The sequence below is a fragment of the Oncorhynchus keta genome, chromosome 2 (assembly GCF_023373465.1).
Source record: "Oncorhynchus keta strain PuntledgeMale-10-30-2019 chromosome 2, Oket_V2, whole genome shotgun sequence".
NCBI lineage: Eukaryota > Metazoa > Chordata > Actinopteri > Salmoniformes > Salmonidae > Oncorhynchus > Oncorhynchus keta.
The window spans coordinates 23,303,470-23,320,009 of NC_068422.1; the positions used below are offsets into that span (position 1 = coordinate 23,303,470).

The 16,540-nt window shown below is 39.3% G+C and overlaps 1 protein-coding gene across 3 annotated transcripts in view; it reads left to right on the forward strand.

Moving 5' to 3' along the window:
* Positions 1 to 16,540, forward strand: part of LOC118398219 (myomesin-2-like) — a 42,524-nt gene that overhangs the window by 16,549 nt on the left and 9,435 nt on the right. The window contains exons 1-27 of one of the 3 annotated variants that reach the window (XM_035793355.2): positions 300 to 407; positions 2,127 to 2,238; positions 3,359 to 3,416; positions 3,728 to 3,882; positions 4,538 to 4,624; positions 6,622 to 6,710; positions 6,895 to 6,945; positions 7,899 to 8,063; positions 8,184 to 8,345; positions 8,555 to 8,696; positions 8,978 to 9,177; positions 9,279 to 9,332; positions 9,915 to 10,042; positions 10,458 to 10,641; positions 10,997 to 11,171; positions 11,265 to 11,386; positions 12,193 to 12,380; positions 12,492 to 12,618; positions 12,902 to 13,083; positions 13,164 to 13,278; positions 13,873 to 14,035; positions 14,384 to 14,490; positions 14,884 to 14,928; positions 15,355 to 15,491; positions 15,773 to 15,917; positions 16,022 to 16,084; positions 16,432 to 16,499. In XM_035793355.2, the coding sequence (XP_035649248.2) occupies positions 2,147 to 2,238; positions 3,359 to 3,416; positions 3,728 to 3,882; positions 4,538 to 4,624; positions 6,622 to 6,710; positions 6,895 to 6,945; positions 7,899 to 8,063; positions 8,184 to 8,345; positions 8,555 to 8,696; positions 8,978 to 9,177; positions 9,279 to 9,332; positions 9,915 to 10,042; positions 10,458 to 10,641; positions 10,997 to 11,171; positions 11,265 to 11,386; positions 12,193 to 12,380; positions 12,492 to 12,618; positions 12,902 to 13,083; positions 13,164 to 13,278; positions 13,873 to 14,035; positions 14,384 to 14,490; positions 14,884 to 14,928; positions 15,355 to 15,491; positions 15,773 to 15,917; positions 16,022 to 16,084; positions 16,432 to 16,499 (3,204 nt within the window). In that variant the 5' untranslated portion in view covers positions 300 to 407; positions 2,127 to 2,146. Of the gene's footprint in view, positions 1 to 299; positions 408 to 1,864; positions 2,018 to 2,126; positions 2,239 to 3,358; positions 3,417 to 3,727; positions 3,883 to 4,537; positions 4,625 to 6,621; positions 6,711 to 6,894; positions 6,946 to 7,898; positions 8,064 to 8,183; positions 8,346 to 8,554; positions 8,697 to 8,977; positions 9,178 to 9,278; positions 9,333 to 9,914; positions 10,043 to 10,457; positions 10,642 to 10,996; positions 11,172 to 11,264; positions 11,387 to 12,192; positions 12,381 to 12,491; positions 12,619 to 12,901; positions 13,084 to 13,163; positions 13,279 to 13,872; positions 14,036 to 14,383; positions 14,491 to 14,883; positions 14,929 to 15,354; positions 15,492 to 15,772; positions 15,918 to 16,021; positions 16,085 to 16,431; positions 16,500 to 16,540 lie in introns of those variants that run through there. The other 2 variants (XM_035793364.2, XM_035793372.2) reach the window with 2 other exon arrangements.

The window sequence follows — 16,540 nt, forward strand, 5'->3', positions numbered from 1 at the left end:
CTTAAAGCTAATAAATATAAAAACAAATATAGGCTATATGAAAATTATCCTCAATTTCATGGATAGAGTTGAAAAAAAAATAAAGTATGACATTATTTAAATGATGTAAACTGAACACATTGTGCTCAGTCCTCATTTTGTAAATATTGCAAACTGGATACAGTTTTTATGACCTATTCAGTGATCAAAGAATAACTAACACTATGTGATCTGTGCCTAGCCTACTGCAAGTAAGAAATTATGTTACGGGTTCATGTAAAAGCTATATATAGTCATATGCCTATCCATAAATGGGATGCAAGAGTTGCTGCACTCTGTGTGGTTAATCTTTGGTTTTCATCAGCCAGTGACTCCCAAGTGGGTTTAGGCTGACCTAACTCTGCTTTGCGCTCGTGTAATCTCTTGGGGTAAGTCATGCCTATTATTTCCTTCCTTTTCAGATTATTTTTATTTTTCAGAAAGGTGTTGAATTGAGAGATGCATGCTTGGTTCTTGGTTATATCAGAATGTTGAGATTGATTAGTCCAGTTACCTAATTAGGGCCTAGGCTACTGCCTAGACCTTGACATAATAAGGATATTATCTAGAAATATTCATTGTAATAGTTTTTGGACACAAATGATTGATATGAGTATATTGCTCTGATGGCATGTTGATAAATGGAGGCATCAGCTTATATAGACTTTTAAAATGAATTCTATAAAAAGACAGTTTACTTTGTCTTCTATATGCAGAGAAATGTGGCTCAGGAGTTCAAGTGTCAAGATATTTCTGGTACCTGAATCTCTGATGTTCAGCACTTTTGCTGCACTTGAGAATTAGCTTAACCTGACTGATAAATGAATGAGCGAATAAGATAGAAAAGGAAAAGAATAGAGTCAAAAATCTGTTATTTGGTTGTAAACCTATTCCAAAACACATTGAGAGGCAATATGCAACTTTGTAGGACTGGGAATTCAACTTTTTCCATATTCAGAGAACATTTTCAAAGCTACAGAACGTTTTAAAGTAACTGTCCAGTGAAAATCTCACTTTTAAAAGTTAATATTCTGTTAACTGACAACCAAATAACGTTGTCCTTTACTCGTATTTGTGGCCAAAGCATACATTGGTGAAAAACACTTAAAAAACTCCACCTCAAACTTGTATCTCAAACAGACCGTTTAAAAAATGCTTGCTATTTCCTCACAGAAAATGATGTCATGTTGGCTCATTGGCTGAGCTGGCCAATCAGCGGTCTACTGATGTGAATATTTTTTATGACCGGTTTATGCCCACACCATTCTGTTGTTGGGGTTCGCCCGGCATCCTTCCAACAAAGAAAAGCTGCTTTTTAATAAACATACTTAACTAAAAAAAATTGGAAGGAAAACTATTTCACTCATTGTAATTAATTATAGGTCATATTTCATAGAAATCTGCAAACCCTGGACAGTTACTTTAAACTAAGTTTGGACCTTATTCCCATATTATTTACTGCAATTAAAAATAACTTGCAAGTGCTCAGACTGTTCTTGTGTCTGTTAATATTCAATCTGTTAGAGGCTATATGGTTTTGTATGTTCTTATTTATCACCACATCACCTGTGAATATAGGCTATATTTATCTCCTTCATATGGTCTGAATTATATTTAGATTGCTGTATTGTGAGAATAACTGGTAATAACTGAATTTTCATAGATGAACACTTAAGCCATTAACTAGCTCTAAGCCTCAACCCCCTCACCATCTAATTTAAACCTCCAATGAATTTGCTTTCCATTTCTTCTGCCCATAACTCAGACTCTTCCATTACATAAGAACAGGCCCAATCTTTCTCCCACACTGCAGGTTTGATGGAATTCTATCACCAGTGTCTGTAACCTCACAGGCACTAATACCTAAGACATATAATTTAATGCTGAAGGACATACTGTATCATACTGCATATTGTGCCCTGAAATGCATCAATGGATCAAAGAGCCCGAAGAGCCATGGATCCGTTGCATTGCATTGTAGTAATTCTACATTACCATGGTTTGTTGCCATCATCGAGATACAACTATTATACTGTATTTCTATGGTTGCCATTATGTTGCTGCTAGCCAATAGAATACAGTAAGTGTGTTCCTTGTTTGAATCACAGGTCATTAAAAGTGATCAACTATGGCTGCGACAGTTGCCAGACACAAGCACGTGCACGTCAGCCATGACTACCACAGTGCACAGTCTAAGGTGGTAGCAAAGCAGTACACAAGGTAAGGAGATGGGCCCATTGGAATCCTATGCTTCATTTGAAACATACTAGTTGTTTGGAAACTGGTGGCCAGATTTACAATTGTTTGCACAGGAGTATAAATTGCACCTGCTATTTACTATAGTAAATTACGCATTTAAACTGTTATAGAGCTTATTTAGCATAGTTAGATTAAATGTAAATTAAGACAGTTAACAGATTTGTCCCGGTCTTTATTCTCCTCTGAGAATAAAGAACTGGTGTAAATACACCAAGTAAATCTGGCCCTCGGTGTACAGTTTCAAATGGTAGTTAGTGTATTCAGCTGGGCATTTAACAGTGGCTAAGTTTACACCTAGAGAGAGCACTTGTAACCCACTAATAGGTTGGTTCCCTGCTAATTGCCAAATCTCATGTAACTATGCAGCCATCCTATTGCTACTACATCACTGGATCACATTCTCTTCTATAAACTGGGGACACATATGCTTTACTAATTTGTATGATGACTAATTGTCATATTTGTTTGTGTATGATAATAATACCATTAACATTTTCCTCTGTAATACACCTTGGACTGATTTGCCTTTAAATAAGGGTGTGTTTACTTGTGTTTGTTGACATCAGGAGTAGAGACAGGACACTCATATTAGTTTGCACCATACATTCTATGGATTGTACCCAGTTTCATCTGTGTCATCTCCGATCACGTAATCTATATTACCTGTACACACTTCTATGATCATTCTGTCAGGTATGTATAGACTGATGATACATCCGCAATAAATAGTACATTAGGTAATTTGCCAAAAAAGGGCATGAGAATACTGTCAACATGATGCTGTTAGAGGTCTTTTGATGCTACCGAAGTGCTATGTAGCTCTATGACTACATTTACTCAGAAATAAGCCAATGATTAAAATGCAAATAAGATGCTTACTGTATGTATAGCAAATAATGATTGTTATGGTTAGACTTAACATAGATTTTTTTTTGTGGTGCTTAGTTTTTCACTGTGTTGGGGCTTTCTTATATTAGTTTGTAAATGCTTGTTAACTTAAACAAAATTAGCTGTTTAGACTGTTTTATGTTGACTTTTTGTAAATTATCCTTTAATAACTAAGTTTGTTTTGCTCATATAGCTCTGAGGTGGTGGAGGATGATTATCATCACAAACAAGAAACAAGAATCCAGGGAGTGGTAAGGTCCTCATCTGTCATATTGGGAGATTTCAGCATGTCACCATAATTAAAGATGTCATTTGAAAAAGATGAGCAAAAATATTATGTATCAGATCTGCACAAGTACACTTTTCACATGTTTGAGCCAAGCCAAACCATATTGTGCAGGCTCTGATATTTACTTTTTGCATTATCCTGTCTAGCACGGTTCCAGTAACTATGATGGATGCATTACCTGGCCAGGGCAGTACAGGTCGCCTCAGCTTGGCTTGGCTTAGTAGTTTGAATAGGGTATTGAAGAAAAATGTAAAATGTACACTTTACCTTCAGGTGAGGAAGAAGATGGTTGAGAAGTACGTCCGTGAGGAGTCTATGATCAGGGGCCCTAAGTTCCTGACCACACTCCGATCCCATACCGTTTGGGAGCACACTCCCGTGAAGCTATACTGCACGGTCGAGGGCTACCCAACCCCTTTTGTGAAATGGTGAGGATTCAGACTAAATACAGATGTAGGATCATCATTTGAGCCAGTTTGCTACAGCAGTAAAATAAGGCTGCAGCAACAAGCAATGTGAATTATTATGTGGATAATAATGAATGGACATTTTTGGTAGGGGTGTTAAATTTTTTTCATTATGGCAAATAAAGTCTGACATTTTTAAACCTAGAATACACTACAAGTTTGCAAGAAAAATCTCAGTTACAAAAGCGTGATCAAATGAAAATCCTACATCTCTGTCCAAAACAGTCATTCAGCAAGTTCAACAGCAGCATTTAGCTGCTTATCTATCGGTGCAGAATGTTATTGTACTGGTGTAGCACAACGGGAGAACTGCTTAATGCTTGTTTTTTTCTTTCATACCCTCTGTTAGATTGAAATAGTGGTCAAAGTTTTACGGATGATTGATGGTGTTAGATTTTAGCTGAGGTTAAGAAGTCAGCATAGCTAATCTTAACCTGTTATGGGCTCTGTAATAATTGTATAGTTTTACACTAAAGGTATACGTTATGACACAGGTACAGGCTGCTTATACACAGTCACATCACAATAGTCTGCATACTGTTATTACTTTTTTCCTGTGTTATCACAGCCACTTGAAAGACTTCACCTTAACCATTTCTAATTGATTTCTCTCCAGGTATAAAGATGGTGTCAGCATTGACTTATCGTCAATGAAATACAATGTGCAGGACAATGTTGGAATTCATAACCTGGAGATCGTCAAGTAAGTTATTCTCACAGGAGGAAAAACCTTAGGCTGCACAATGGATACACACATTCAGTGATAAAACAATCACAGGTTTTTATGTTATGGGAAATCACAGGTTTTTATGTTATGGGAAATCACAGGTTTTTATGTTATGGGAAATCACAGGTTTTTATGTTATGGGAAATCACAGGTTTTTATATTATGGGAAATCACAGGTTTTTATATTATGGGAAATCACAGGTTTTTATATTATGGGAAATCACAGGTTTTTATGTTATGGGAAATCACAGGTTTTTATATTATGGGAAATCACAGGTTTTTATGTTATGGGAAATCACAGGTTTTTATATTATGGGAAATCACAGGTTTTTATATTATGGGAAATCACAGGTTTTTATGTTATGGGAAATCACAGGTTTTTATATTATGGGAAATCACAGGTTTTTATGTTATGGGAAATCACAGGTTTTTATGTTATGGGAAATCACAGGTTTTTATGTTATGGGAAATCACAGGTTTTTATATTATGGGAAATCACAGGTTTTTATGTTATGGGAAATCACAGGTTTTTATGTTATGGGAAATCACAGGTTTTTATATTATTTAGATCCATTTGTCCGGAAAACATTATTCTCTCATGGTAGCTTATCACCCCCATTTAAAAAGTCTTAAACAATATCATGACTTTGCTCCTGGACCATCTGAGATTTTCATTGTGGCCTCCCTGCATTTCACTCACAATCACATTGTTTACTGTTAACTTAATTAACACGCAAGTGTTCACAAAAGGGAGCCTTGTGAATGGTGGAGCCGTAGCGGTGGAGCTTTTCCAATTTAGTCCAAAGCCCCCCTGGGCACTGCCCTCGTCTTGAGGACTCATCAGCTGTTCATAGAAAAGTGCTGAGCTCTTTGTCATTTGATCCTGGAGCTCCTTAAAGAGCACTGTATACGCTCGCTGTCAGTGTCAGGAGCACCAACGCTAAATCGCACCTTAAGTCTCAAAGCTCTTTTTGCCTCTCCAAATCAAAGTGAAGGGTTTCAATAAAGAAATGCCACTCTGTATTCTCCCTGAGTTCAAACTCTTTCACACTCAAAGAAAACAACCATGGTTTGGAAATATTGAGGGAAAGTGAGCATGGACAGCTTTAAAATGGCATATGGTCAATGTCTTATATCTGTCACTATTCTCAACCTCTTCTCTCATTGCAGCTTTAGATGTTTGCCATTCATGTCTTAGAGCCTCTCATGAATATCTCATGAATAATTCATGCAATTGTTTTTTCCCCTGCATAGCATTATTCTCCTGTCTTAAGTTCCAAACATTTGATAATATCTGACCTTGAGTGTGTGGTTATACTGTAGAGGTCAAAATAAGAGAACCTTGGGGTGGAAGGTACTATAGCCTTGCGGTTAGGAGCGTTGGGCCAGTAACCGAAAGGTTGCTGGATCGAATTCCCGAGCTGACAAGGTAAAAAGCTGTTGTTCTACCCCTGAGCAAGACAGTTAACCTGCTGTTCCCCAGGCGCCGATGACGTGGATGTCGATTAAGGCAGCCCCCCGCACCTCTCTGATTCAGAGGGGTTGGGTTAAATGCAGAAGACACATTTCAGTTGAATGCCTTCAGTTGTACAACTGACTAGGTATCCCCCTTTCCCTTACAAGCTAGAAAATTATTATTATTATGTATATTTGCAGTATTCATTTACTGTGCTTTCATAAAGTCATAGCACCATTTCAAATGAGGATCATGGCTTGATATTTCCCAGTAATCATTTTGTCAACAGCAATTTGCATAATCTGCATAATTTGTTATCCTTTGAAAGTTTACCATCCTGTAAATTCAACTCAGGAAATTATGTTTGGTGGTTAGTCAATTAATCAAAGTCCTACATACAAAAATATACCCACACAAACTATAGATGGAGACAAAGTCTAAGCCTTAGGTATTGCTGAGATGTTTTTATGTGTTCATGTACATTATCAACAATGTATTCTTCTGGTATTCCCTATAGGTGTGAAACCGATGACACTGCGCAGTACACTGCTGTAGCTAGTAACATTCATGGACAGGTCTCTACTCAGGCCTCTGTCATTGTCAAGAGTAAGTTTGGCAAAGCAAACATACAGTATATAAGTTTTGTTAAGGCATTGGTTTTTATGATATGGCTTATTTAAATGATAATGCTATGTTTATATACTTGATTTATTCCACAATACAATATTATAGTGTAATGTATTTTGTTGTTGTGTAGTGATTGTATGTGTATAATATGTCTGTTTTTCAGGATTCAGAGAAGAAGGGCATTTATCTTCCTATGCATGGCTTCCTTACACAAGTAAGTCCACCCAACACCACTGTCCTGTGTATTCTTCCTGATACATTTATCCTCTGAGTAGATCTTGACCACTGTTGAGTCAAATCCAGTAACTGGGGATTGTTTGAATATGGCAACATTTTTCTTGAGTTGCAAGGATGTAACCTACATATAAAAATGTTTATACTATTGTGAGAGACAAACAAACTACTGCTACATATAAAAATGTTTATACTATTGTGAGAGACAAACAAACTACTGTAGATCAAAATCAAATCAAATGTATTTGTCACATACACATGGTTAGCAAATGTTAATGCGAGTGTAGCGAAATGCTTGTGCTTCTAGTTCCGACAATGCAGTAATAACCAACGAGTAATCTAACCTAACAATTCCAAAACTACTACCTTATACACACAAGTGTAAAGGGATAAAGAATATGTACATAAAGATATATGAATGAGTGATGGTACAGAACGGCATAGGCAAGATGCAGTAGATGGTATCGAGTACAGTATATACATATGAGATGATTAATGTAGGGTATGTAAACAAAGTGGCATAGTTTAAAGTGTCTAGTGATACATGTATTACATAAAGATGCAGTAGATGATATAGAGTACAGTATATACATATACATATGAGATGAGTAATGTAGGGTATATCAACTCAAACATGCATTCTCAACATATGAAAATAATGTTTGTTTTTATTTATCCCTGTAAGAATCAGAGACAGAGACATTATCTGATGAAACCTCTATACTAAACACAACATAAATTGCACCTTTGTATGGCTTAAAAAAAATTAAAAAAACACAGTCTTCCAAATAATTCAGTGCTTTCTCTCTTTTAAAGTGTATGTAATTATATACATCATTGCAGAATATACTTCTGATCATGGTCATCTATAATTATATTACTAAAATAGAGTCATAATACTGTATGTCTATCCTGTTTTACTATCTTTTGCAGTTCCCATGTTGCCAGAGATCAAATACACCAAGATCAACATCACCTTCCTGGAGACTTTTGGCTCGGTCTTTGGAACAGAAGGAGACACGGTCACATTGGCAGCCACAATGAACATTAGCCCCAACCTAGCCAATCTGCAGCCTGAAGCTCAATGGTTCAGAGATGGTAACACATTTTCTCTTACAATCATAGCTGCTCATAACAGCCGATTTACAAGACCATTTTAGTAACTTCAGCCATGGACAGTTCCTCACTTTTAATATTGGCATTTTTGTTTTGTTTTAGATCATCGGCTGTCAGACTCCAAGTGGGTGAAGATAGAGTCTGGTAGAGGCGAGTCCAAGCTGACCCTGCCTCACCTGAACAAGGATGATGAGGGCGTTTACACTCTCCGTATGGTGACAAAGGGGGGAGATGCTGCGCACAGTGCATTCGTCTCCTGTGCTGGTAAAAAATCTGCTAACTTTGAGAATTGTATACCACCTCTGTGTGTACCAGCAATTCATCTACTTTGAAAACTAGTATGAGCCATATTCTTCTATTTTTCAAAAAGGTCTTTGATCCTTGAATAATTCTGTTCACAGGGCATTTCAAATATAGCGTGATGTACTTTGACAGACTGTGATGATGTGACTTGCTTTGTGTACCTATGCCAGATGGTCCACCCCCAGTACCTGGGTCTCCAGGTGCCCCTATGGACATCAAGATCCATGACGCCAACAGAGATTATGTCATCGTGTCCTGGAAGCCTCCCAACACCACTACTGAAGGCCCCATTATTGGATACTTTGTGGATAGGTAACGAAAGGTGTTAAAATGGGAATCAAATGTGAATATTTCCAGCTACTTTTTCCCGTTACTTTTTCCCTGATGCCATTACCTGACCAGGAAAAACTCCAGGCCCTCGTTATATACATTCTGGTATTTTTTTTCTCTTAAAATCACATATCATTCTAGGCCGAAAATGGGAGGCAAAACTGTAAATTACAAGCTATAATCTCCCACCACTGTTCGTAGCTTGTGACAGGATAATGTAGCTACATATTGGAGATGTACCAATTTTCCTCAATTATTTGCAGATGCGAAACTGGAACTGAAAATTGGGTGCAGTGCAACGACTCCCCCATTAAGATCTGTAAATACCCTGTGCCTGGCCTTTTTGAGGGCCACTCCTATTACTTCCGTGTGCGAGCGATAAACTCAAAAGGCATCAGCAAGCCCTCCAGAATGTCTGACCCCATTGCCGCCCTGGACCCAACTGAATTTGAAAGACTCCATGGTAATGTGAGGATGGATTCGTAAACTTTAACTTGTGAGGTCATGTATTCCCTAGAATAAAATTAATGTATATAATTTTCTGTTTCTATCTTTGTTTAACAGCCATCAAGTTGGGTGGTAAACTTGACGTTGTAACTTACTACGATGACGTTGAAGGTACTAAATGGTTTTCTATGAAGTATGGGGGTCCTTGAAACTAGTTTGATACAAAAATCTTTGTTCTTCTAAGCAGTCATGCTATTACTTTTTTAGGCTTATTTCTTTATACTTCATCAGTGTCAGTAGCACTAAGAAGAAGAATGAGGGTAAACTACCCATTTAGAATATTGAGATATCATTAGCCCCTCACATTGTACAATGTCTTCCATCTGTATAATAAAACACCAATAACAACTGTCATATTTCACATTTTCTTTTCACGATTCTCCCGTCTCAATAATTAGCAATAATTATACAGCCTAAATTTGGGCTCACCAGAGAGCTGCTGATTAGTTTTTGATGAGAATTCCATCAGGATGCTAAGATCCAACCATCTGTGGCACCTTCTTCAGACTGAATGTAACACATCTGTACTAGCAACAGATCCATGTGCATAGACAGGCTAGAGAAAAAGTCTTCAGTACTACAATTTCATAACCTTGAAAACATTTGTTATTGTGGCAATATTTTTGTCAACTCGGGTGATTGTTCCCACTTGGGCAAAAGACATTAAATCTCTGTGATGTCTTGTGTCCGTAGACGAGAAGAAGGTGCCAGGAACCCCCTCAAAGTTGCATGCCCCAGAGACCGACCGAACATATGTTGTCCTCAGCTGGAAACCTGCCCCCTATCACGGCCGGGCCCCAGTGTGGTACTATATTGAGAAGGTTGGTATTCTCACTGTTCTCCCCCAGGTTTATTTTTTCTCTCACACATTTCAACATGGAATTGATAGATTTGTGTCCACTAAAACAGGGTTCTCAAAGTGGGGTCTGTGGCCAGATCTTAAAATATAAAAAAATATATAAATGTCTCATTTATTTTTAGGATTATTACTAACAAGAACAGATTTTTTGATTATGTGGTCAGCGGGCCCAACAAGTTTGAGAAACTCTGCTCTAAAACAGATGGAATCTTTCTTAAGATGCGTTCAATAGTATAATCGAGGGCAAAAATATTCAGGTTCACCACCCGAATTAATAGCTGAAGTCAGCAAAATGAATTGGGGTTCTATCTTTCTCTCCATTTCATTTGCCTGTTGAACAGGGTGTAAATCTTGTTTTTGGGGTTCTACCATCACAGTGCCTAGCTGAGACCGGTGCGTGGCAGAGGGTGAACACTCAGGTGCCTGTGAGATCTCCTCGTTATGCAGTGTTTGACTTGGCTGAGGGAAAACAGTACTTGTTCCGTGTACTGGCTGCAAACATGTACGGCAGCAGTGAAGCCTCTGAGCCTACTGAGCCCATTCAGACTCAAGAGCTGCGTGGTAAGAGGGTCCTCTTCAATGGCTTTATAGCGATCTCTTAGAGTCCTCCCCAAGGTTGTGCTCAAGTATTCTCTCTAAAAGTCAAACTCCCTGCAAATCACAGAAATAGTCAAGGGTGGAATTTGAAAAAATGTAAAAAGTAATTCATATTGTAGATTTTGCTAAGAAATAATAGTCCTTCAATTAAAGTAAGTAGATAGTTGACATTTTCCCCTAGACATTAACCCTGTTAATCTACTGTAGGTGAACCCTCCGCTTCTGGTTAAATGGTTGCCACAAGGGAGACTGACACGTCTCTTGTTATCCAATGGGTTGAACTTAAGGAGCCTAACCATGCCCTGTTGATCTACTATAGGTGTCCCCTCCGCTCCTGGTCAGGTGGTTGCCACAAGGCAAACTGACACATCTCTTGTTATCCAATGGGCTGAACCCAAGGAGCCTAATAACCTTATTGGCTACTACATCGATGTCTGTGTAAAAGGCTCCAAGGACTGGGATTCAGCTAACCACAAGCCTCACAAGAGCAACAAGTATGTATTCAGTCAAAGACTTATTATTTGAAGAGTGTGATTTCATTCATCATAATATGTTGACATTTTACTTCATCTGCTATTTTTGATTAGATTTGTGGTTCAAGGCCTGACCACTGGTGAGACGTATGTCTTCCGTGTGCAAGCCATCAATGAGCTGGGTCTTAGTGATGAATCACAGGAATCGTCTCCCCTCTCTGTCAAAGCTGCCCTCAGTGAGTATGCACACACACACGCACACACACGCACACGCACACGCGCACACGCACAGGATATAATTGTCATTAGTCAAGGTTCCAACCAGGCGTAAAAAGTGCTGGGTTCAATCTGGCAGTAGCAAAAGTAACAGCAGAAGAAAAATGCAAATACACGATTTTAGCGACCCACTGTGCTTAGCTGGAGACTCTTTTCTCTGTGAATGATCATAGTGATTCAATTGTAGCAAGGTTATCAAGACTGTTTAACAAGTCTGTTGGTAGCTGTCCAGAAGTATGACAAACAAAGACATCTAACTTTGATGCCTTAAATTGGCCGAATATCTAAAATCAATGTCTCCAATAAAAGAGGACCATTATCCTTCCAATTCTAAAGTTTCAGCAGGACAGACTGGGAGCCTATTTGATTTAGCCAATCGTCATGTACCTTTCTCATCCAAATAATGTGAATAATTTAGGCAATATGAGTCAAAAACCAACCATTGGCTCAGAGTTCCTTTGGGACATTCAACCAACAACTGCAGATTGTTTCATCACACCATACATTTTTAAACTCATTTATTGGTGATACTCCAAACTATGTGGATGGCAGTATTTTGCAGTTTGTAGTGAACAATGATCATATTTAACATGCTAGTTTACTCCATGATGAATTAAGATTGATGTATTATACAGTGGATACGGAAAGTATGCACTGTATACATGCTACTTAAAGCCTGCACAACCAGTATTTCACCAGGAGTTAGGGACCCCTGCTATATATCCACCATGATACATGTTTAGAAACCTTTCAACTCTGTTTACAGCGATTCCCTCTGCTCCATATGACATTGCTCTGCTCGCTTGTGATGGAGAGTCCATGGTTCTGAACTGGAAGCGGCCCGTCCACTCGGGTGGCTCTCCGGTGGCTGAATACTACATCAACAAACGCAGGCACGGAGAACACACATGGAGAGAGGTCAACATCCCACCCATCAAAGAGAGGCTGTTCAAGGTATAAATCTGATTGACCTTAGTCAAATAAAAATGCTGTTACAGTTAGGATCATTATGAGTCTATTATGCAGTGATTCTAACAGTTTTAATACTTTCCCTATCAACTACAGGTTGGACATCTGAGTGCAGGTGCAGTCTATGAGTTCATGGTTTATGGTGGAAGTCTTGCTGGTCTTGGTGCCCCCTCTGCCCCTAGCAAGGCTTTCCACTGTGATGCCTGGACCATGCCAGAGCCAGGTACAGCACCGAAAACCTCTCTGAAACAAGTTGATAATTTAAAGATGAAACAAAGGGTGCATAGTTCAAAGAAGCGAATGCCATTTTACATGCAAATACTGTTGCATATTTAAACCGTAATGTATATCTCATCCTTTTAATGTGATGATGAATTCTGGAAGAGGTGCATTCAAGCTTATCGGCAGTGCCACTTCCAACATCAATCATTAAGACAGCCTGACCTCTATACACTGTGTGTCTGACTTAAAGTAATTTTCTACATTTACTGCACTCTGAATTTCAGGACCAGCTTATGACATGACCTTCTGCGAGATCCGTGATGACTCTGTGGTGGTGGAGTGGAAGTCTCCCATCTACACTGGCGCCAGCCCAATCACAGGCTACTTTGTGGACTTTGCCAAGAAAGGCTCAGATGAATGGCACTGTTCCAATGAGAGCCATGCTGTCAGTCACCGCTACCACAAGGTACAGAGTATTCCTAGAATACCTATGAGTTATGACAATGTACCCTGTCTGGCACATTTTACAGTACTTGTTGTTTTCAGGTGACTGGGCTGGAAGCCGGAGTGTCATATGTGTTCAGAGTGCGCGCGGCGAACTCTGAAGGTGCCGGCAAGCCTTCCTTGGCTTCTAACCCTGTGGTTGCCAAAGCAGTGGAAGGTACTGTTGGACAGACACAATTCCCGATGCTGAGCTTCAATGTGGCTTAGTACAGAGCAGCATTCATTCAGTGCGTTCCACAGAGAATGTTTATTTGGGTCAGGATTCCCATTAAAATGGGAGTTAGATTAGCTGAAATGTAGGAGAGTAACACCACGAAGTGTGGGGTACACTAGACAGGGATGTTGAGGAGGGGCCTAGGGAGGGGTTGTCTGTTCTTCTGTTGATAAGGAACATTGGGAGGACGTGGGAGGAGAGAAAAATGCATGACTCATATGGAGCTCTGTAAAGTGGTTGGAATGAGAGCATCAGGCAACCAGCAGAGAGCAGTGTTGTATTCTGCAGGGACCTCAGCAACTCAAGCACTGGGTGAGATCAGGGAAAAGTCATTCTCACAATTCTTTCGATATTAATTCAACAGAGGATGCAGAACATACAGACACAAATACACTGTGGACATATAATGAACATACTACGCGAGTACTGTATGACTGCACCTAAACACCCATCTCTAGGACATGCTGTACTTGCAATGCCAGATTTTTTTATTGCTGTTGCCTGTCAACTTCACTCTTTGCTTTCTCAATCCAAAAGGTGCCCAGGAGATGACCTGCACAGTGGACAAAGAGTCAGGTGACATCATCCTGTCATTTGAAAGCTGTCAAATTACGGAGAGCTCCCACTTTGTGTGGAAGAAATTCTACAAGGAAATCACTGACTTCTCTAAAGAAATTGTCATCAAAACAGAGGGCAGCACGTAAGCTATGCACAAAACTTGTCAATAGATCAAATATATTTCATCTAAATAAACTTCTCAGTAGTGATTCAGAAATGTGTAATAGGTAGCAGGTAGCCAAGTGGTTAGAGCGTTGGGCCAGTAACCGAAAGGTTGCTAGATCGAATACCCGACTATCAAGGTAAAAATCGGTTGTTCTGCCTCCTGAACAAGGCCGTTAACCCACTGTTCCCAGGCCGTCATTGTAAATAAGAATTTGTTCTTGACTGACTTGCCTAGTTAAATAAAAAATATATACTTCTATTAATGTGCTAAATATCTCCTCGACCCTATATTCAATGGTGTGTCTTTTCTTCTATTACATTCTAGCTCCAAGCTTATTTTCAAGCACCCTGACCAGGGGGATGTGGGTTGCTTCTCTGTTTCTGTAACTAACACGGATGGTGTTTCTGCCAGCCATGAAATCCATGCCGAAGGTAGGCCCTGGGTGGGGAGTGGATCACAAATAGGAGGTTACTTATTTATAACCCTCATTCTGGACATATCATGGTATAAAATAGATTTTGTCCATACATGCCTACTGTACTAGTACATCTAAATCAACACAACAGCACTTCATTATACACAGACAATAATGGCACACATCACAGTCATTCATAAATATGATAGGATCTAGTGATACAGTACATGCATGTCTGGTCTTGTGCAGTGCAGATAACTGTTACTGTGGAAGTATACGATGACGTTTCATGTAGAAAGGCTTTGCTGTGAAGGAAGCTGTTTGGCTGTTTCCTGAAATCAATTTGCGAAACAGCTATTGGATCATTGGAATACTGAAATGCATTTCCCCTTATTTACCTCTATTACAGAGCTGGAGAAAATGCTGGCAAAGAGCTATGGTATCAGACACCCGGGTAGGTTTTGTTTGGATTTATTCAATATGGATTTTTTTTATTTTCAATCTCATTCATTCTGGTCCCCATCAAATTATATTTTGGAATACACAGCCCAGGGTAAAAAGACGATTACATTTTTGGGGATTTGGCATGAATAATCTGCATATACTGTATGGGCGTGGGCGCCGTTGTAGACTGGTGATGAGGTAAGATCCGTGTAAACCACATAAAGGAGACAACTGTTAATCCCAGAAAATAGTTTTTCAGCCCTTGCTCCATCAACTTTTTAGCATGTGGTTCATCACAGCATGTTCTTATTTTCTGAGGAGGAAAATGTATACCTGTTGAACAAATGACATTTCTTTCATGGGCAAATGTCATTTCTATCACAAAACGTACCTCTATTTGCATCACCTTCTTCCTCCCTTTATCCTGCTTCCACAGTGATCCCTTTAAAGACTCAACTGGCCTACAAGATTCTGGAGCGTGGTCGCATGTGCTTCTGGCTGCAGGCGGAGCACATCTCCTCTGCTGTCACCTACAAGTTCTTTGGTAACAACAAGGAGCTCTCAGCAAATGATGTAAGAGTCACTTCCTTATTCCTGTCAACACTAAACTGACACATTGTCTCTGGTCAAAAGTCATGCACTATACAGGTGTCATTTCAGACACAACATGCACAGACAATTTTTTTGTTGTCTTTGAACTCGACTTTCTACTCTCATCACGATGTATGGCATGAATAGCCTTTTTAAGCCAAGAGTAGATCACACAACATAACCACATTATTGGATTCGCAAAATTCCCTCAGTAAAGTCCTCTCCTGTAAACTTTCTTGGTGTCTTCTTCTCTGTGTTCTCAGCCAAATCATGCAAGTCACAACGTGGAGACTGGTATCATTGAGTTTGTGCTGGATCATTTCACAGAGGATAGCGAGGGTACCTTTACTGTTCAGATCGAGGATGGCAAAGCCAGAGGCCAGTCCTCTCTGGTGCTAATTGGAGATGGTGAGGGCCTGTCTGCTGTGGGGGAGTTGTTGGGCTCGAATACAGGGTAGGGCTCCATGAGGTATCCAGGATTTATTTCATGTTTCACTTTGTTTGGGTTGTAGATTTCAAGGCAGCTCTTGCAGACGCAGAACACCAAAGGAGCGAGTACATCAGAGTGAAAGAAGGTAAAAGTAAAAAATGTGTGAAATTAATTTGAGTAATATTTGAATTAAATATTAATTTCAAACAGCCAGTACACTAAGATGATGTTTAGGTATCATGATGAATTATTAAGGTTCACATTATTTCTGGAAGCCACACACTGTTATCTCACCTGCAAATCCATAAGCCACCCATTGTTACAAGGATATTACAAGGAAAGATATTACACGGATACAAGGATGTTATTAGCAAAACAATGCATTCAAATTTGACCTTTTTGACCCCTCTCCCCCTCCCTCCAAATCCCCCTCCTCCACCTCTCTCCCTCACATCCCCCTCACCCACTTTCTGTCTATTGCCCTATTTCCAGGCCCCCACTTCAGTGAGTTTTTGTCAGTCCATGTTGGGGACGACTGTTCTGTTGCACTCATCTGCAAGGTAATTAAACATTCACCTTAAGTACAATTAGATTAGACCAA